Below are 22,259 nucleotides of genomic sequence, written 5' to 3'. Positions count from 1 at the left end.
CACACACCTGTTTTGCAGCAATTGCGAAATATTTTCTCTGCATTCATTTTTTTTTGGGTTAAAAAAATAATTTAGTTGTCCAGTTACGCGCTAAACTGCACCCGACACAATTTAAATTAAAAAAAAAAATAATTTTCTCCGAATATCTTTAAATCATTTAGCCAGGCGCATCACAATGTGCGTAGAAATAGAAATGTTTCTATTTTGCCGCTGCGTCGTGTGGCGTTAACACATGTGACTGGCAAATCCCATACATTTTTGCAAAATCGTAACACATTCCGTCGAAACAACTACCGCTCTCTTAGAGGGGTGGCAAAAAATCAATTTTGAATTTCGTGAAGATGAGTATTTAGCCGAATTAAAGAAGCATATCGAAAGTGACATCATAATTTAATTTAAAAAAAAAAAAAAAATTTTAGTCACCCCAGATCATCCTTTTCTACATTTTTTTTTTTTCTTGTCACTATACAAATGCTAACTTATTCTGATAAAGGTAATAGCAACAATCAACCCTCTACGTTACAATCGAGAAGCGTTACACGTCTTTTATTATTCCCAAGCAACATTTTGATGGTAATTTTGTCAGCCACGCAACCGACCGGGGTAGTAGTTCATTTGAATAAAAAAAAGATCTTAAATAAAAATATAAGCTAATTGCCTTACGATAAATCGATATCACCAGGACTAAAGTCTAACATTACAAGAACCAAAAGGTTTTATTCTTTCCCTAATTGCACTGTGGTTTACGAGAAATAGTCATCGATAGGTTAATACCCGCTAAAAACTTAAAATTGAAGTAATATTTTAAATACGCAGAATCGATTAGATTATATTGAGATCATAATTACGTTTGGTGTGAGAGTGCTATCCGGGTAGCTCAGAATCGGAAGGATGCCGGTTAAACGATTTCCACGTATAATACTTCAAGAAATGTTAGTTTCATGTAAAAATTCTAAAATTTACTGGTTTGATTAAGATCTCACTTTAAACCAATCGATTAATTATTAGTAGAATATTATTTTAATCAACATTCAAAAACAAAAGCGACGTTCCAAAAAAATATCACTATACACTAGAGAGCTGCACAAAAAAAATGTTAATCAACTTGATTATCACGAAAAATGTTTGCCACGTTTCAACAGCTGGCGCACGTCAAAATTATGCGCACGGTTAAGTCACCCGCCGGTCAATCCACCCCCAGATAATTGACGTTCTACTGTAATGATAGTAATAATAATAATTATTATTATTATTATTTATTTATTTGTCGACCTTTTAATTAAACTAGGATATTGAAATTAAAAATCAACGTAAAAATGTATTTATTAACCTTTTTGAAAGCAATTATAGCACTTTCACTTACTTACTTACTTATCCAGCGCTACCGCTTTGTGGTCTTGGCCTGCCTCAGGTGTGTCCGAAACCGCTCACGGTCTCGCGCCTTCGTCTGCCAGTCCGTTATCCCGGCCAAAATGGCGGACGCCTCCACGCCATCTTGCCGCCTCAGTTTGGGCCTACCATGCCTCCTCTGTCCTTGTGGACGGCCTAAAAAGTCTTTACGGGCTGGGTCGTCCGTTTCCATGCGTACAACATGGCCAGCCCACCGGAGCCTGGCGAGCTTGATACGCTGTGCAACAGTGAGGTCGCCGTACATCTCGTATAGCTCATCATTATAGCGGCTCCTCCATTGTCCTTCCACACATACGGGGCCAAGTATCGTCTTGAGCATCTTCTCTTCTGTTCTTTGAACAATGTCCATGTCTCAGAGGCGTATGTGAGTACCGGTACTATATAGGTACTATATTATTTTTATTATTATTATTTGTTTATTATTTTTATTTCATTAATTGCTCGGCCACGTGGGGTTACAGCAATAGTTCTTACTGACTATAGTGTACAATTATTCACGAAGGAGTTGGAAGGAGTTTATGGTACGGAAAAGGAACGAAGGCGGGATCGGTAGACAGGATAGGATATGTTGAAATCGAACAGATCAGAAGTACTATTAAAAGACGACATAGCTCTTACAAAAGGCTCATTGCGAGAAAAACGTGTACGACATATAGGTAACTGGAGACGAAAACGATAACATAAGGTGCGACAAGGTGCATACAAATGTAAGCGCGACAGAAGTGAAGGAGTATCAATCGTATTGAGCAATATGCCAGCGACGAAAGAAGCCCGAGCGACCGAGAGGCGGTGCTCCAACTTGGCAAGGCCTAATAGAGTGCATCTAACGTCATACGAAGGAAGCGGAATAGAGTGATGACCCAGCGACCTACGAAATACGATCCTTGTAAAACGTCTCTGGATCCTCTCAATCCTTTGGAGCAGAGATAGTTGGACAGGAGACCAGATGACACAGGCATATTCTAGTACGGAACGGACCCAACAACAATAAAGGGACTTAAGACAAAAAGGATCACGAATTTCAGTGGATATGCGACAAATATAACCAAGACTTTTGTTGGCCTTGTTGATGACATAGTCCGTGTGCTCCTTGAAAGAAAGCCTCGGGTCAAAGAAGACGCCAAGATCCTTAGACAAGGACGCACGGGGAATAGGGGCATCACAGACACTATAAGCATGAGTTATACTTGTAGAGAATCGGAAGAAAGACAAGACAGAACATTTTTCAGGACACAGGACTAAACCGTTAGAAGCACACCATGTAGAGAATTTACAGAGCCAGGATTGAAGGACTAGACAATCAGCTGTAGAAGATACAGGAAGAAAAATTTTAACGTCATCCGCATATAGCAAGAAGCCGTTAGGAGGAAGGATCGAAGTACAGTCATTGAGGAAGAGAATGAACAGTAAGGGACTAAGGACACTACCTTGAGGGACACCCGAAGAACTAAGAAAACATTCAGAGAAAGAGCCACAGATTTTAACTACATATGAACGATTCTCAAGATAGGAGTTGAACCACGGCAATATAGAGCCACCGAAACCTAGTTTTCGAAGCTTAGCAACAAGTAATGATAGAGGTATACTGTCAAATGCCGCTTTGAAATCGGTATAGATAGTGTCTACTTGCTTACCACTAGACAGGTAGTGATATAGAGAAGACAAAAAACACATTAGGTTGGTGGACACTGAGCGATTGGGCATAAAGCCGTGTTGTTCCGTAGATATATAATTTTTTACACAAGGCATTACAGATAAATGGACAATTGACTCGAGGATTTTAGAACACGCACAAATAATAGAAATGCCTCTGTAGTTTGATGCTAGTGTGCGGTCACCTTTCTTATAATTTTGAACAAGCCAAGCATATAGTCCCAGCTTCGTCCGTCGCAACAGGTTCTTTGAGGTGAACTGATTTTTCAGGCTGTAGAATGACCAGTTAGCAGCCAGCATCCTTGCGCGCAACTCTGCTTCGATGCTAGTTTATTACTATTAATATTATAAACGAGTTGCTACCACTTCGTTACACGACCTAAGGTCAATCGCGCGCCATTCTCTTCCCAACCGATCAGCACTCAAGCATCGTGCCAAACGCGCGTTCGCTGACCTCCTGATAGATCGTACCCACACTTGGATCTACTTCCGATGAGTGTCATCGGTTGCTATTTACGGGACCATCAGTTGGGCCTTAACAATTATTATCAAATAAAAATCATTAATATTGAGACATACGGCCTGATACCGGCACTCAAACGGTAGTCGAATAGAACAGAATTCATGAAAATATTGGAAATATGCCAACGAATTTATCGGCTTTTATAAGCCTTTTCACAATCCTAAATGAATCAAAATTTAAAATAATCAAATTAATTACAATCAATGTTTCAAGTCACTTTCCGTTCGAGTGCCGTGATCAGAACCATATTTATTATAATTAGGCATTCAGCAAAAATGTTGCTTGGGTTTGAGATAAACAGACGTTATGTGTAACGCTAACGAAACGTCGAGGGCTGATCGTTACTTTGACCACATAAAAGATAATTCTCATGCTCTTTTGTGAGCATTGCAACGAAAGAGAGATAAAATGATATTTCCATTAAATTCAGCATTTTACGAATTTTAAATTAAATTTGACATTTCATACACTTATATATTTATTAATCGAGTCATGCTTAAAATTTTATTAATCAAAATAAATTATTTGAAAATATGTTTGCGATTGACAATACTTGGAGCAAATTGTACGGTTTTGACTAAGGAATTGTCAAATTTAGAAAACCGCAGTCGAGAATCGCGTAACTAGGGAACAGAGATATTGATTCATAAGTTTGATTTTACATTGGAAGGGCGTTTATCCGGGTTCACCAGGTCCTCGATCTCGCCCGGATACTTGAATTTCACGGCCAATAGGCCTAAGTGTGATTTTTAATTCGTATTGTGTTGTTCTAAAAAAATTAAAAAAAAATAAAAAAATAAAAATGCTCTAAGTTTTTATAAATTTCATGTTTTGTTTTAGCAATACAGTAAGGCCGTTCCTCCTGAATAAAACTTTTTTCTTTTTGCGCAACAATCGTTATTACAAAAGGCCTGCCTGTACCACTAATGATCTTGACTATGGTTAGCTTCTTGACTACCCATAACAGGATGGTCCATAGCAGTGTTTTCACTTATCAAAATTTTTATGACATTTGCAGTTAGCATCTAGTGAAAATAATATTTCGTTCATTACATTCACAACTACCATGACACGACTTACCAAGAACAACATTCATTTATATAAAAGCAATCAAAAGATATGCTTTGCGATGACATGATAAAAAAGTAGAATGAATGTCATTTGATATTTTTCATGTTATTCGCAGGCAGTATTCACAGTACTGCTTAATCGTACATTTATCGATAATTAGCTATTGGACAACTCGATATTTGAACCTATGCCGGATAGTTTGTCAAGTCGTGCGAATTGACGACTGTACCACGGGACCGGCAATTTCATGTTTGTTGAGCTAAACTATTTTAAATTGGTCATGATTTTGTGTGCTTCTCGTTATGCATAATATAATAACTGTTGTTATAAGCGGACAACCGGGCTACCAGAGTAGTCAGTAATTTAGTAGGTTTTTGACTTTTTGAATGTTTAATCCAATATCGATGCAATGTTGTGATGAAAATTAAATGAACTAATGTAGTTTCTGAGGCTCTTCAAAGATCGGTTCAACTCATAATCGTTTTTATTGCATTGCTTTTCAAAGATGACAGAATAAATATTTCAGGGTTACAGGGACTCCATTCTTAATAAATATCGAATATCAAAATCGAAGGGGCCTCAGACGACCCCCTAGTCCGCCCACCGTTAGATCCGCCACTGTCACAATCTCTGGATAAAATTATTTACGCCATCAGGTAGCTTGAGAGCAATGAGTTTGCTAGCAGCGATGGGCTGCTGATGATTTAATATTTTTACGATGATATTTATGGTGAGGCCGAGATGATATGTTTAGTATATTTTAAAGAGACTCTGAGCATTTTAGCATCATTCATCCCTTTTCATCAATAATTAAATCTAATCTTATAATTTTACTTTCTTCATTGCAAGCTTTATGTGGCTCAAACTTGGATGTTCGGGTCACGAGCGGTTCCAGAATACAGTGGTTCTAGAAGTGCAATTAGAAGAAAACATCGAGACTGAACGAAATGTGAGATGTATTGCTCACTTTTTCGCTTGGAAGCACTCTATGAACACGAGTCTAGTACCATGTGAGCGAAGGATGCAAGCATTCTGGCGGTGTATTACCATCTTTGGCGTAGTAATGTCATGGATATACCGTGGAACACCGCTCAATTGCACATCAACAGTACCATCATTCTCTCTACCGATTTCAAACTTTAACCAGCTTGACGTGTAAATGAAATGTTAGTAAATGTAAAACAAATCTTTGACGGAGTGTTCGAGCACGGAGTGTAGAGCCAAAGGACGAACACCAAGCTCCGTGATCTGTTCGGCGCACCAGTTATCCCGACGGTGGTGAAGGCAGGCAGGATACGATAGAAGACCGGACATGGCTCGATTTCCCATCCATATCATCCGCTGAGGTGCAGAAACCGATTAACAGATCCAAAAACCATCGTGAAAATCATTTACCTAATACTAAAAACTGGCGACCCCCCCCCCCCCCCCTATTTCCGCAAATTTTCTTCGTTTTATACGTTTGACGCAAAAAACATTGCCGTATCATCTGGCGTTATGTTTCAATCTTTTTACAGCTTCCAACACCCATGCATAATCGTTCAGTATCAGTTAGTAATGAGACGAACATATTATTTCCACTTTCATACTGTCCACCCAATACACGCTCTGGTCGCTCGCTTTATCGCAAAAAAGGCCGTTAAATAAATACATAAAAACCAGTTCCAGCTCGCATTTAATGAAGCGTGTAACATTATTTATTATCGATTTATGCACCAATTTACCCAAATAGATCAATTACGTTTGGTTTCTCTCACACGTACCCACACTCCCCCACTCCCACTCGGTGCCAAGTATTGGGGCAAGGAGAGGGGTGGGGGAGGGGCTGGCTACAAATTTAAGCTGCAAAACCGCCAACAACACCGATAAAACGATTTTACTTCATTCCGTGCAAGCTGCAGCCTTGCCCCGGGCAACTAAAGATTTCCTCCTTCGCAGCGTCGCCGCTCGGAGTACGATATAACGATTCGATTCCGTCGCCGAACAGCAATCCAGTTCATTAATGTCTCCTCGCCTGGTCAAAAGCAATTCTAGTACTGCCAGCTATTAGCACCTTACCCGAATAATCCACCCTCGCCATCGAACCAGCACCACACCGCGGGGAGGCTTCAACAGCCAACCAAGTAGCGAACCGTTTCACGACCAAACGATCATACGCATTGGCCAGCTTGGGTGATTTCTCTCCGGCTGGCCCGCTAGCAATGATTTTGCTGCTTTTAATGTACGATAACCGCCATCATTTGCACACCTGCCCGGCTGACGATTGAATAAGCGAAACAAACAGCGCCCGGGACAGGGCAAACGTACACAGCCGGGTACGGTGCACATTTTGTACGTAAATGAGCGGCTGTCATATTCGGTTGAAGATTAATGAGTCCATCGAATGCCAAGAAACAGAAGGGGACAAACTAATACGAACCCCCAACCATCCAGCAGTTTCCAAACCGTGCATGCCCCTTCCCGTCGACTTCAGCCCGTTCATGCGTACGTTTTTATGTGTGTGTGTGTGTTTTTATGTGCTTATTTTATCGCCCTCTGGTCTGGGGCAGGCTACATCTACAAAGGACCCGACATGGACGTACCGACAGCCCGGCCTGCGGGGGGATGGGTAAAGCTGTCCGGTTCCGGTTTGGCATTGCTCCAGTTCACCAGCGGGGCAGCTAGGTTCAGCAAATACGGCTTGGAATAGGTCATAAACATAATTCGCTCGGTGGATTGCGAAAGCGACAGCCGTGCCACACGCAATCCGAGCCGAGCTGCGCCGAGATAGCCAAAGATCTTAGACTAGCGATATCTAACCTCATACACACGGTCACACACACACACACATTGCGATCCGGAAGCGTGGGGCTCTGATGGTGCTTTGATGTCGGTTTTGGAAAGGAGGACTCTGACAATCAGCCTCGATTTGTCGAAACCTTTTAATCAACCTTCCCCTGAACGCCCTGAACGAGCTGAAAGTCGTTAGGATTTGGAAAGACCTCCAGAACGTAGCGTGACAATCATGCCATAGCAGCAGCCAAAACTCGCAACGACGCAAGACCTTGCCGACCTGTACAGTTGACGAGGCTCGAAAGATTCTCGTAACCGCAACAACAACCCGCAACCGCTGGCAGCTTGCAGGTGCCCTGTCGGGCTCTTTCACTAAGCGCACCATACTAATGATGTGCTCTTTGGAGCGCACCCACGACTCCGATCCGACTCCGGCTATTGTTCGGGGTCGCCCGGAGTCGTCCGGAGTCATCCGGAATCGTCTGGAGTCGTCCAGAGTCGTCCGGAGTTGCCCGGAGTTGTTTGGAGTACGAGTCGTCCGGAGTCGGCCGTTGTCGACAGGAGTCGAAGTCATTCGGAGTCGTCTACAGTCGATCGGAGTCAACTGGAATCGGAGAGGAGGAGCCATCCGATGCAATGTGCTTGTGATCAGGCATTAAATTCGCAGTGTTTTTTTTATTTCTTTCACTTTGCGAGTGCACTTCATACACAGGCCTTTGTGTCGAAGGCCGACTCTGGCCGACTTCGGACGACTACGACGACTCCGGAAGCATCCGGGCGAATCCGGGTGATTCCGGGTAACTCTGGACGACTCTGGAAGACTCCGGGCGACTCCGGGCGATTTCGGATGATTCCGGGTGACTTCGGATGACTTTGGACGATTCTGGGTGACTTTGGGAAATTCCGGACGGTTCCGAACGACTCCAGAAAATGCGTTTGCGGGCCTACCTACCGGAGTCGGTTCCAAAATTATCGGAGTCGGATCGGAGTCGACTCCAGATTTTTGCCAACTTTTCCCCATCACTATACCATACCAGGCGGCGTATCCAAAACGGCAGTGCGAGAGAAAGCAGACTGTTGTGCCTAATCTACCAGACCGATTGGCCAGACAGTTTGTGCGCCCGGGCACTACCTTACAAGGGATTTTCCTGCACTTAATGACGCACCAGCGTCAGCGCAGGGAGGGGGATTAATAATGGTGGATGCATCGCTTAGGTGAGCTCTTCCTGTGTGTTGCTGTTTGCAAGGGAAGCGGAAACAGTCTAAACGGTCGCATTTAATTTTGTTACCATTTTATTACAGCTCTTCCGAAGTACGTAACAAAACTTACATTCACTCTTTCGCTCGCTTCCTCTCAATCGTGTGTCACTCTTGATAATTTATTTCCTGTCACCTTCTGAAGCTGTGTCTCATCTCGACAAAAGGCATCGGTACCTTAGTGTAATCGTTTTGACGGGTGTCGTTTGTTTTTTTTTTTCAGTTTTCTACTCCCTCCAACCCGAGACGCAACTCACACTCGTGTTGCGCCATTTCCTTAAGCTAATACGCATTTGCTGTGTATGTGTTATCGCTCACGAGGCAAAACAAAAGCGACAAGAGGTTGTGTGTACTGTGCCGTGTCGATCTGTGCTGGTGGCTCCGATTTGGGCGTGTTTTTGGGCACACGGTGCACTGTGTTTGTGTGTGTGTGTGTGTGTGTGTGTGTGTGTGTGTGTATGTATTATTGAACGACCAATAAAACAGATCTAACTGAGGTCTGTGGGTGCGCGTCGGTGTGGCTTAGTGTGTGCCTCTCCTTTAGTAGAAGAACTGCTTCCACGAGTCCTGCTTCTTGTGGCCACCGTTCCAGTAGCCGCGATGGCCGCTGTACCCGCCCTGCTGCTCCTGCTCGTCGTGCCCGTGCTGCGGCCCGTGGTGGTAGCCGTGACCGTGGTGCGGCGCACCGTGCGCATGGAACTCTACGCCGTGGTACTTGTTGTACGCGTACGCCTTGGCCGTCGTCGGGTAGGACTGGGTGGAGTACATGTGCGAGGTCGGCGTATCGTAGCCCTGCGTAAACTTGTGCACCTGGGGCGCCACGGTCGGCGCGAAGCTCAGCGACGGCGTGTACCCGCCGGACAGCGGCTGCGAGTAGGTCGTCGGCAGCAGCGTCGTGTCGGTGTTGTAGGTGGTCGACAGGTCGGCCGCATCGCCGCCGAACTTGGGCTGGATCGCGCCGAACTGGCCCGCCTGCACGTCACACACCGTGCCGGCGACGAGCGTCGACAGCGGGGCGGAGAAGATGCGGAAGTTCACGTCGCTGTAGTCCAGGTCGGCAATCAGGAACACCGGCATCCGGTCGGAGATGACCCACACCGTCTCCTCGTCGTCAATCTTCACGTCCGCCGGGAAGACCAGCTCCACGTCGTCCCGGTCGACCACGCCGTGGTACTCCGGGCTGTACGGCAGCGACGAATGCCAGCAGCCGACCGCGTTCTGGTCGATCAGGTTGAACAGCTGCAGCCCGGTTTCGCTCATCACGCGCGACGTCGTGTGGCTGTTCGGTCCGCGCTCCTTCAGGTACTGGAAGTCGTGGAAGCTTTCCTCCACCTTCGTCTCGTCGCGCAGGATGCGCGTCGACACGGTGAACTCGCGGTGGCTTGCCAGCGGCGAGAAGTACAGCGTGCGGAACCCGTCAGCCTGCGGTGGCGTCAGCGACATGCCGAAGATGCCCTCCTCGCCCCACTGGAAGTTGAGCCCGGCGACGTTAAAGTCCCCGCGGAGCGGATCCGGGAAGAAGAAGCTGTGGGCGAAGCGCCACGATTTGTTCTGCTCGAACGAGTACACGATCAGCCCGTACCCGAGCTCGTCCGACATGTACGCGAACGTGTCGTCGCAGCTGCGTCCCATATCGATGGCAATGTTGGCGATGAACGTGTTGGCGTTGGTGTCCTCCGGGCGGAGCTCGTACCGGCGCAGCCGACGGTTCGTCTTCAGATCCCAAACGTTCAGCGCGTACGGGCAGAGCTGCTGCGTGGTGTTGCCGATGCCGACGGTACCGGTGTCGAGGGCCCACAGCCGACCGCACTTGTCCGCCTTGATGCGGTATACGGTGGACAGACCGTTGGCACAGTCGCCCGCCACGTTCGAGGACCAGTCCGGGTAGGGGATGAGGGCCGGCGAACCGGACGGCGTCTGGTTCATGTCAATGTAGTTAAGCGTCGAGGGGATACCTGAAGGGGGGAGGGAAAAATAGATAAGTTGTAAGAGATCAGTGATTTAGGTGCGTGCGTCACTGCTGACATTGATCGCTGAAAGCATCCTGAAGCGTACCGCGCGTGTTTCTTGCAAGGCCACATAGCTCCAGGAACCTGTATCTCCAAACTATCTCTCCAAGCGCTGCTCAAGCATTTGCCCCAAAGCACCTTCAGCTCGTTCAGTTTCACATCAGAAACTCAACCAACCATCAACTAATGGTTTCTTCGGGTAGGTCTGGTGCGCAAGGTTTCCCTTTCCTCTTTTAGCCACCGGCATCGTCGCTAACTAGCTAATCCACTACTCACTTTCGAACCCTGACTCGCGGCAACCCGTGCGCGTCCTTGAACTTGGACACGCTCGCCTGAATGATTTCAGCGTGCGTTTTAGACGTCGTAGCTTGCCGAAAACGGAGCACATTATTAAATAAATCCTACCGTGAGGCTCTTGGATTTCGGTTGCCGTTGTCGGCTGCTAAACATGCTGTACGCTCCAAAAAACAACCATGCGTGATGCAATCTTGAGCTGCTCAACCCGTCCCAGAAAGGGAACGTTCCAAAAGCACTTGCTTCGGATGTGTCAACCTTGCGGTGACCGAAGAGTAAAGCAGCGTATTAGGAGATTTTAGGCAGCAGTAGATACCACAATTCCGGTCCGGCCCACCATGTACCAAGGCGTTTCGTGCCGTGGGTTTCAAGCGATTGCGGGAGGCGAAACCTATGCAAATCGTTTGCCCGGCGCGGCCCTCCGGCCCCAACCTGCCTAAGCCATCGCAGGCCTCCGCACGCTCGCAGAAAGCGCATTCGAAGCAATTTTTCATACTCCACCGTTTCGTTTTTCATTTTGACAGCTTGTTTGCACCGGGCACTGCACCGTGTGTGTGTGTGTGTGTGTGTGTACAAGTAGTGTCTATGTGGCATGCGGTTTCTGAGTTGTGAAGTACGCGGCGTGCCTCATTTCGACATTTCGACTGTATGTTTGCTTCCGCTTAGCTGCTCGTTCGGGTGGCCCTAATAGCGCAAACCGTTTTCTTTTCTTTTTTCTGCATTGGACGCTATTTATGACGCCACGACGTTTCGCGGCACTAATCATATTAAGAAGGGCCTGTTAGACGGTCAGACAAAACTAATGTACCGAGCGTCACCAAACCGCTTGCGACGGAGCTGGACCGAATGTCCTAATGTTGGCACCTGCTTTCAGCGCACTGCCAATCTGGTGGCTTGTTAGCAAACAGTGCGCGCTCGCGAGAAAGACGTGTGTGGCTCGGCTCAGAGGTTTGACAGATTGGCAGTCCCCCCCCCCCCCCCCCCATTATACACTGTTGCAACCACGGCGCAGAAAAATTCGGTCACATTTCATGGCGCACGCGCTGTGACACCCCAAATGCCCACTGGACCGGGGACTACGCGAGGTCTTCACGCGCTAACGTTCATCTCCAAAAAAGCCCGAAAGCCCGAGGAGTTGCAAACATCGTGGTGCGTTCTTCGGAACGCTTTGCCCGGTCCCGTCTAGAACGTGGCGTTGCGGGCCCCGACGATGTCCAACCGCAGATGTCCTAGTTAGGCAGCGGTGCGGTTGTTTACACGGTTACACGGTTTTGCGTAAGGATGGTTTTGCTCGCTCGGTGTTGTAAACGGTTGGCGCCTCCCCTGTGTGTTGCGTTGTGAGCAGGTTCGTCCGTGCAGCACGTAGCGCCGTGTTGCGACGAATCATTAAGGTGCGCTGCTCAAGTGAATGGGTAATCCACACAGAAAGAGCTTAACATGATAACAGGCTGTTGTTTTTGCTGTCGATCTGCATGCGATCTAATTCCAACACATGTTTTGTTGTAATGTCTGAAGCAGCCCAGTGGCATTATCGCGCGACTCACGGACCTATTCGAAAGCGGTTAATAAGCTGCAAACAAGCACCTGTGGGATAAGCTTTGCAAAAGAGCAAGTGAATCGACCATCTCACGTGTCTCATAGTCGTGAGATTGGAATTCTGGAACAGTGAGTGAGCGTAACTCACAATCTTCCCCGTCGTGAGTCCTTTGTTGCCACAACAAAACTAAAAAGGCTATATTATGTAAATTGCTACCACAGTGTCCTTGAGTTCCGCGACAGACCAATTTAGTCGCCAGAAAACAACATCAATACACTCTCCAATTAAGTGGAAAATTTATTCCAAAAGCTGTTACATGGACCTATCGGCATTTCTGACGCTTTGTTTATTCCTTTTATGTCTGGATTTGGCGAGATGGTTTGTGCGACCCAAGGTTGCGATAAATTGTGCCGGGGAACTATTAATATCATTGCTGAACCAATCACAACCAACCCACGGTACGCTTTCCCTGCACCCGAAAATATGTGGAAAGAGTATTCTTAAACGGTTGTTTATGGTGTCCGGGAAGACATGCTACCAATGCGAAAAGCAAAAAAAAATGCCTTTATAGCATGTCCGCAATTTAAATATCTTTTCTACCTCGTGCGTTCTCAGAATGCCAAAAACTGGAATTGTGGAGCCTGAATAGGGTAACCTACCGAACCCGAAAACAAATGCGTCAGCAGGTTGCAACGCCATCGGCCGAAAAAGATCGACCCACTGGAACCTGTTTCGTTTCCTCTTCACGCCTTCGCTCCCTCTCTCACTCTCTTTCTCTCTTCCTCTTCCGCTCAAGCGCTTGTTTTGGGCCTTCCCGTTGACGTTGGCCGATGCGTCTTCCGATTTCGCTGACGCTTCAAACTGCTCCAAAACTGCTCTACATACGGACGGCAGTACGGCGGAAACAAACTTTTTTTTCTGTCGTTTTCGGTTAATGCACGAGCGTGGGCATGTGTGAGGCGACCCATCGCGAGCTCCGAAATCAATGTAAAAAAAAACAACAACCCCAAACGATGCTCCAATCGACCTGTCGGAAAGCAGTTTCCAGCGACCGCAGTGACGTCGACCGATTCGGGTGTAGGAAATTAGTCTAAATTGATTATTTACACTGATCCGTTTCGGAGAGTGGCAATAAGAGAGCACAAAAAAACCTTTCCCCAGGATTGATTACACCGAGATGCGGTAACTGCGTGTTGGTGGCATCGTCATCACCAATAAATCAAAAGCACACGCCCCTATTAGCTTCTTCCATTAATTCATCTGCCGGTTGTTGCTGCTTTTTTTTTTGCTTTATTCCTCACCCAGAGCAATCAAGTGAATTTCACCCATCAACAAAAACAGACAAACAAACTACGGGCTCCAATAAAACAACAAAAAAACAAAAAAAGCGTGCTCGAAAACGCATCAAGCGAATCCAATCGTAACAGCCGCAAGGCAGCGCCGTAATCGACTCAATCCGGAGCTGATATTAGAAACATGGTTGAAGGTGAGTGTCGATTTGAGTTTCAGCGTGTACATTTTAACTTCAGTGACGAAATGGTAAGCGCTCAAATGAAAAATCGCAGCCCATTAAGAAACATTAACAGAAACTGAATTCTGTAGGATCTGCAGAATGGCCTAAAAGCTAATAAAGGCTTTCAGTAAAAACAATATATCAGTTTGTTGCCATATTTAACCAAGTCAAACAAAAAACAAACCGTGCCATCGGCATCTTCGTCTTCACAGCTCCAAATTGTTTGTTGCACTATACGTCAACAGGTTTTTGTTGTTTTTTTTTTTTTTTGAGACAGGGCAAACTGTTCAAGCATTTTTAAGAACAAGCATTTTTTGATGGTAGAATGTTGACGCCCAATATGTCCGTTTTGGGACACCGAACCGGAAGAGTGAATTCTGGGCAACTAGGACGGAATAGCGCTCTATTCTCTTTTGCTTGCCGGCTTTTGCACGAACCGAAACGTTACACATAATCAACAACGATAAATCACACTTCCAGGACACACGTTACTTACCATCCTTCCATCTTGGTACCGAGACGAACAGCTTGTTCTCCCAGCGCTCGATACCGACCGGCAGACCGTTCGTGGGCACGTAGTCGCCCCGCGCCAGTGCCTGTTGCTTGAGGCGTTGATTGGGGAAGACAAAATCCAGCTGCTGCCAGCTATAGCGCTCCTGGAGCTTCTGCGTTCCACTGACACTGCCGGCGGCCACCAGGCACGCCACCATCAGCAACATTCCACCGTACATCGTGTCCTTATGGTTCAAACGTTTCTGTTGCTGATTGTGTGTCTGTTCGCTTCTGCCACTAAGGAACTTCTGTGCACAACTTGGTCCCAAACACTTGGCTTCGGGGTAGCTTCTCCGGATCTCACACACTGCTCGGCGCACCACTTCACAACAACTGATGGTTGGTCGAGCTCCGGCACTGGGGTTATATCAACAACGTCCGGCGCGAAACGCTGCTCCAGCGACGAACCTCCCACCAAACGCCCCGTGAGGTCTCGCAGGCCTCCGGTCATCCAACCGAGCACGAACAAACGAGCGGGAGCGTAAAACGTGCGTGTGCATCGATCGAGCCGCGAGCGAGACGGACGAGCACGAGAACGTACCTAAGAGAACAAGAGCATCAGTCAGAGAAAGGTAGAGAGAGAGAGAAGAAAAATAGAGAGAGAGAAAAGGAGAACAAAAAGAGAGAAATCATTGCTTTTTGGGTCCTGGATGCTACTAAACGCAAGGTGCGCCTTATGATCCGTATCCAGGTAATGGCCCTCCGGTCAGCTGCAAAGGGCAGTGTATGTGGGTGCGACGCGGTAGGTCAATAAAATTCAGCAACTTCACATGAAGATTAAGACAGCCTGAGGACAGAAAAAGAGGAAATCGGGTAGTAACAGAGGTTGTGGGAGAGCTGAAAGGCGAGACAAACAATTTAGCGTCTTAATGAAGCTCAATTTTCGGGTGTAATCAACTTATTTCGATGTGTGAAGCTATTAAACCCGTGCTGACCAGTGGAGAGCAAACGGGTTTGGACGAATTTGAAGGTAAATTATGTTTAAAAGCAGTTTAAAAGTCTGCTTAAGAGCCTTTCATCACAGTTTAATGTACCATAAATCATTAAAATTAGCTCGTACTGGCATCATGTTGCTAAAAAGTCTCCAGAATGTTGAAAAAATATTGAATATCAACCCTTGATATGCTTTCCATAAGATCTGAAGTTAAATGTTACACAATGTAGATAACTGCACGGTTTCAGAGATTCCAGTGCCGCGAATTAATGTATCTTGTGAGTTTCAGATGACAACTTACTCCCAGGATGTCTAAAGGTTGATGTCTCACTAACAATCTAGTGCAGCCGTGAAACTTAAATGGAGCTGAGTTCTACTCTCGGGTTATTTCACTTCCAAGATATCCAAAATTTTAACTAAGCATTTTTTTTTTGTTTGGATAAATATCAAATAGCTTGAATATCAACAGAGGAACTTTTCAGCTAGTAAATATCTTGGAAACTATAGTTAGCAAATATATCTTCGCGAAAAAAATGCAATCAAATTTGCAGCAACTTTTCTAGCAGCAATAAGGTCCCAAATAAATAGCCACCCTTGCCGGCCCCTGATGCATATTAGCTGAAAGTGAACTAAAACTCGACAAAAACAGCCGTACCTTGGGCGTTCAATTCGAAGGTGTGTAAGGTCTCGGTGTGCAATAATCCAACAATTTACACCGAATCCGGCCAGCATTAGATACGGTCGTCGCCATCCCTGCCAGTTACTGTCAGCTCACCTGTCATTCTAATGGGTTAATTATGTTGCCCCCCCCCCCGGCTCGCATATCGATTACCCGCGAGCGTCCAGCAACAGACATCAGTGTGTACATTAGGGACCGGTTTTCATGTTTACCCCGCGTTTTTTTTTTCTTTTTCCTTTTTTTTGTACCTCTCTAACCAAACCCGGCCACCGCACATCCCAAAACCGCGGTGCACATCTTCCGAGGTAAAAGAGAAATTCCCAAAACCACACCCGGGACGGAGTTTCGCACGGGAAATACCTGCGCGATGGGTTTGGGAATTCCGCCGCGCGCTGGTTTTTCTGAGCCCACCTTGACCTCTCGCATGCAAGGAAATCTGTCCGCCGGTCGGGTCTGCCAGAACGGCTGCCCCGGTGTGCATTCTAGCGCGTCATGTACATTGCCGCCGTCTAGTCTTGCGGGGTATGCGTTTGGGGCATTGTTGAAATGCTCCGACCCAAGGGCAGCGTGCCGTTTTCTCCGCTACAAGCACTGCTGCTGCTACCAACGATTTTCCGCCCGACCGGCGATTGAGTCTAGACGGCGCGGGAAAGAGGCTGCGCCAACATCCTTAACATTTCGACGCTGTGTTCGGTGGCGGTGGGATGTGCCTGGGAAGGGGAATGGTGTGGTTGGGCGAGTAAAAATAAACCCTTGCACGATTGTGCGCCGAATGCGAGCGGGGTGGGATCGACAATAATCAGCAATAATCCTAATAACAAGTTCGATCGCTCGCACGCACTCACGAACTCTGCGATGCGGTGATCACGCGCAAGCTCAGGGACCATGCGCTGTGCGAAGGATGTGAGGCGGTGACGTGACGCCATCCGATTTAGCCGCAGTCTCCGATTTTTCCAATGCCCTCGATTGGCTTCACTTCTGGGCGAGATCTAACGCCAGCGCGAGGGGGAGGTGGACAGTATTATCTTTGGCTGGACGCAGTCTGTTTCCGAAAGAATCGATTGCCTTCCCTCTCTTGCCTATTTATGATGCCAATTTTTATGTGCGCCTCCCCTCGTCAACCACGCACAAGTTCCTAGGCAGACCGGCGAGGGGCTCTAGGGTGCTGGGCCTAAGGTTGGTTGCGACGTTCATATGTTTCGCCATCCGCACACACATATCCCTAAATTGGTTAAGCCGGTTGACGAAAACACGATCATATCACACGCATTATTCGTGAGCTGTTGCTGAACACAAGGTAAGTCTTTAGGTCGTTAATGGTCTCCCGCTGGTTGCAAGGCACTTCGTCACACACCGTTATATGGTGCCTAACCGGAAGGCCCGGGCCCGAGAACGCTCGTTCTCGTTCGAGGACGGGTGAGAACTTCGTGGTACCTTCGACGCCGCGGTGTACCAATTCGAGGGACCTACCTGCCGCAATTAGCGTGCGTCTCGGAGGTAAGCATTTCTATGATGAGGTGTCGCTGTGTTTCACGTTGCGCGACGACAATTAGCTGTCGCTAGGCAATCGCATTGTCGTTTGGGGTAATTTGAAACCATTTCCACCAAGCCCACCAAGCATCCACCTATCCCCCTCGCGTGTTCATTTGAGATGGTAGGCTTTGTAACTGCATAAGTGGTTGCGGTGCCATGACCAGGATTTGGAGGTTTAAGAGCACACGTTGGTTTGCCTGTTGCGCGAAGTACGTAAACAAAACAAAAACAAAAAACAGCGTCCAAGAGAAGGTGTTCAAACGGGCCTGTCTTCAAATTGTTAATTACCGATTCATTAGCAATGCGCGCAGAATGTTGCCTCCACTTGCTGCGGTACGCGAAAGATATTATCTATGTCAGCTTGCGGGGTCTTCTTAATTCTGTGACAGGGTTTATTTTTTTTTGCTATCGCGCGAAGCACATGGAGAAAGTTTTTCAAATCAGGTTTTTTATTCATGAAAACCAGAGCACATGACATCATGAGCTCGATACGTTGCGCTTCGTTTTTTACCATCGTTTTTTTAAAGCGCCCAACAGTCTGTGGATACTTCTTTGGAGCGTTGATCTTACAGATAAGCTTTTTTGAGCTTCTGGCGCCTTATACATGCATTCATTGATTTTAATGTTATGAAAAAAAAATACATGTAATTGCAATCAAGCATTAGAGACAAGCTCCGGATCAAATTTGAGCAATTTTTGTTAAAAGATTTTTTCTTCTCCTTCATTCCTTTCCCTTGTTCTTTTTCGCAAGTTTCGTTACCTGTATTCCACCAGCGGCATCAGTCAGTGAGGCGGGTCAGGAGCTTCGGCGGTGGTAAAGCGTAACCTCAAAAAGTGTCTTCAACTCGCTGACATCGAGCCCAAAGACACGCTGGTGCGTTCAATTATGCACGCGTCCCCGCCCGCCGCTCCGTCTCGCCCGGCCGGCGATACACACCAAAGCGTGCCGAAATCGAATTATTTCCCACCCGACCATTTTGCGCCTGCTTGCTATGGCACATTTGTTTCATTCGCCTTCCGACCACCCCTGACCCTGTGTGCGAATCTCCCGATTTCGATCGATCGGCTAATATCGATGTAATCGATAATCTGCCGTAAGTGATGCGCACGCACACTCCAGCGGCCCATCTCAACACCCCGCACAGCCATCGTCGGCGAGTATCGGCTCATGGTTTTGCGCGGCTTCAAATGAAGCTAATTGGCGAGCCGCTCCGCCAGCTGATTTCAACAATTATCGTCCGTTTTTCCGTTTCTCAAAACGCCTTTTTTGGAGGTTTCCAAATGTGTGCGGCCCCGGCTAACCCTTCCAAGCGAGATCGCGACGCCCGACCACAAGAACCGAAATACTGTTCCACCAGAATGATGGAAATTAAAGGAAATCGGACAAACCGTGTGCTTGGAGGTTTTACTTCCGCCGAGCCAATTACACCGCCCTACCTCGATCCCCACGACAACCCTGCCGTCACACACACACACCCGCTTGTGTTCGGTGGTAGGGCACTGTCCAAGTTCCGCGTTGTTGTTCTAGGTCTAGGCGTCTAAGGCTCAAGATCATCGCTGGACGCGACCCCTGAAGGTCCGGCGGCGGCGGCGGTTGCGGCAGCAGCGGTATGTTCCTTTTGCGGATCCAGCTAACCAGTGAACCGTTGATTAGTGGTGCATGCGCCTTGGTTGGCAAGAACATGCCAGCAAGAACAAGCCGTCAGGGGCAACAAACCACCGCTTACTGTTTTTGTTGTTCTTTTACTGTGAAGAAGAGCATGTTGTCTGCTGGAAGGAAAACTAGGCTTTCGTGTGGCGCACTGACATCCTGACTGTTCAAGTACGTTTATGACTCAGTGCAGCCAGAAGCTACATTTTATGGTGATTGTAAAAATATACACACATCTTGGGAGACTAGATATGAACGCTGAGCTAAACTAATGTAAAATAATTTATTATCTATAATGAGATTAGATAACCAAACTGGCAAAGGCAGTGGTATACTTTAAGCTTTGGCTTCAGATACTCTCAATTCTAGTGTATCAGACAGTATCTGAACCGTGAACTGATTAAATATAAAGCTATGTAGTGAAATTAATTATAAAAAAACAATCAGTATTGCTATTAAAAGTGTCTGTGAAGACTTGAACGCGCCCCACCCCAACCTCTATCGCATACGACTGTGGGCATACTAATGACACCACAACACGGCACATCGAAAGGAAGGTTAATAATGACATCCAACATGAGCCTCGCCTGCCTTCTCCCACCGAGAGTGTCTCCTACACGTTTAGTTTATCGCTCTTCACGTTTAGCGGTTTGCTGTAAAACACTAATTTAAATAATTTGCACTACATAGATGCTTTATTTCGATAAGCGACTGGTGTTCCACCCTACAGCTAAGCTCGGTCAAGCGACTAAGCTTCTTTAGCTTTCGAGAACATTCTCAAGGCTACCGGCAAGGGTACGTTTAGCTCGGTTTCGATCAACAGGTGGTATGAGGTTATGTTTTCAAGGAAAAGCTTCAGCGGTTTATTATGTCGGCACACATAACCGTCCCCTCTTTTGTATAGCAGAAGCTAATCAAAAAGAAAGTAAACAACTGTTACCTTCGCCTGATCGATGATACCTATAGCAAAGGAGGGAAATAGATGATGACACGTCGAGACGAAAGAAAACAGATAATAAAAAGCAAGCTAATTAACTACCTCATTAATTTGCGTAACGCAGCTAAAAGATATTAGATTGTCCTGAATTCGGTAACAAATGTTTGTTACCAGAAGACACCCTGTTTGGAAGTCACAAAAAAGGGTGGCGAAATGCATAATTTATACTTAGAAGACCTCTGGGCGCCACTTCCGACTCTTCAGATGAGGCAAAATTCCCATTGCCAGCTTTCTGGTGTACGCAACCCAGCAACAGCTGGTGTACGAAAGGCATCACCAACATCCTGGAAATAAATCAGCAAAAGTTCTAAGAAGCGGATAAGATCGCGCCAAACTTTCTCTTTTCCGTGATGCGTAGATGTTCTGCTTCGCTCGCAGCACTAGCAGCGAGCATAATTGTACTCAAATCTACCCACTCCAATCAGCTAGAAACTACTACTGCCCTGTCCCTGTCCAATTTTCGATGTCCGAGCATAACCTTCAGTTCGTATAGCTCCGCGCGCAGCAAATCATTAATCTTGCGCGTACCGGCGCCCAGTACCTACCAAAAATTGCCCATTTCCGTGCGTTTCCTACCAAAACCGTTAAGAACTTCAACGTTATGCTTTGGTGTTTTGAGTGTGTGTTTTTTTGTGGTTCGTTTTGTCCTTTGTTTCTGTGTCAGCCGGATGGAATTTTCGTACCGTACCTTTGTCCGGTAAACTAATTCTTTCCCTTTTGCGGAGCGCATTAAAATTACTTCTTCGTGTGCGTTTAAACTAGTGGTGGGAGCTCGGAATCGGACCTACCCGATTCCGATTCCGTGTTGGGAATCAATTCTGGAGCCGATTCCGATGCTGGAATCTATTCCGATTCCGGAGCCGATTCCGGAGTCGATTCCGGAGCCGATTCCGGAGTCGATTCCGGAGCCGATTCCGGAGTCGATTCCGGAGCCAATTCTGGAGCCAATTCCGGAGCCGATTCCGGAGCCGATTTCGGAGCCAATTCCGGAGTTGGCTCCGGAGCCGATTCCGGTGTTGACTCCGGAGCGAAATCAGTCCGGGAATCTCCATGCGAATGGATCTTTTACAAGTAAATTTGGATTTTTGCGGTTATCAATACGTAGTATGATTGGACCCAAACGCCTTTTTTATGGCGATGCCAAAACTGACTCCGTTTGGTAGCCGATTCTAATTTATGAGCCATTTCCGATTCGATAGCCGACTTCGATTCCGGAACCGATTCCGGAGTCGATTCCGGAACCGATTCCGGAGCCGATTCCGGAGTCGATTCCGGAACCGATTCCGATTTCGGAGCCGATTCCGGAGTCGATTCCGGAACCGATTCCTATTCCGGAGCCGATTCCGGAATCATCTTTGGAGCCGATTCCGGAGTCGATTCCGATTTCGGAGCCGATTCCGGAGTCGATTCCGATTCCGGAGCCGATTCCGGAATCGATTCCGGAAACTGATTCCGGACCTACTAGCCGGAATCGATTCCAGAAAACTGCGGAGCTAGCCGGAATCGATTCCGACAAAAACTTCATTTTTCCCATCACTAGTTTAAACCAATGACGCAATCGCTCGAGCACAAAAGCAGCTGTAGTTTTTGTTCCTCCCCACCCCTTTCGTGTACGTCTTGAATAGTGTCCCATTGTCGGTGAAAGGTTTTGTTTGCTGAGGGACCACACGGTAAGGTGGTGCGCTTTGGAAATAGATCAATAATGTTGTCTTGTTCGTGATTTTTATAGCACCGCGCACGCACTCGGGACGGTCGGCTACGGTTGGGGGAAAAAAAAGTCCAACCGGACGGCCCATAAATCTCGTAACGTAAATTTCCGCTTTACAACGCTTCGGACGGAGGCATGAACGGCATCGATTCATCTTCTGCTATGG

General features: G+C 46.9%; 1 protein-coding gene across 1 annotated transcript; it reads right to left on the bottom strand.

The window, feature by feature from the left end:
• Positions 1 to 8,704: 8,704 nt before the first annotated feature.
• LOC120906549 (protein yellow) lies at positions 8,705 to 14,966 on the bottom strand. The gene is made up of 2 exons (XM_040318307.1): positions 14,536 to 14,966; positions 8,705 to 10,641 (listed from the first exon to the last, which is right to left on the bottom strand). The coding sequence occupies exons 1-2, from the start codon at positions 14,768 to 14,770 to the stop codon at positions 9,227 to 9,229; spliced, it is 1,650 nt and encodes a 549-aa protein (XP_040174241.1). The 5' UTR covers positions 14,771 to 14,966; the 3' UTR covers positions 8,705 to 9,226.
• Between the last annotated feature and the right edge of the window lie 7,293 nt (positions 14,967 to 22,259).

Source organism: Anopheles arabiensis, chromosome X (genome assembly GCF_016920715.1).
Source record: "Anopheles arabiensis isolate DONGOLA chromosome X, AaraD3, whole genome shotgun sequence".
Classification (NCBI taxonomy): domain Eukaryota; kingdom Metazoa; phylum Arthropoda; class Insecta; order Diptera; family Culicidae; genus Anopheles; species Anopheles arabiensis.
The sequence above is the reverse complement of the archived record's forward strand: the minus strand, read 5'-3'. Positions and strand labels throughout refer to the sequence as shown.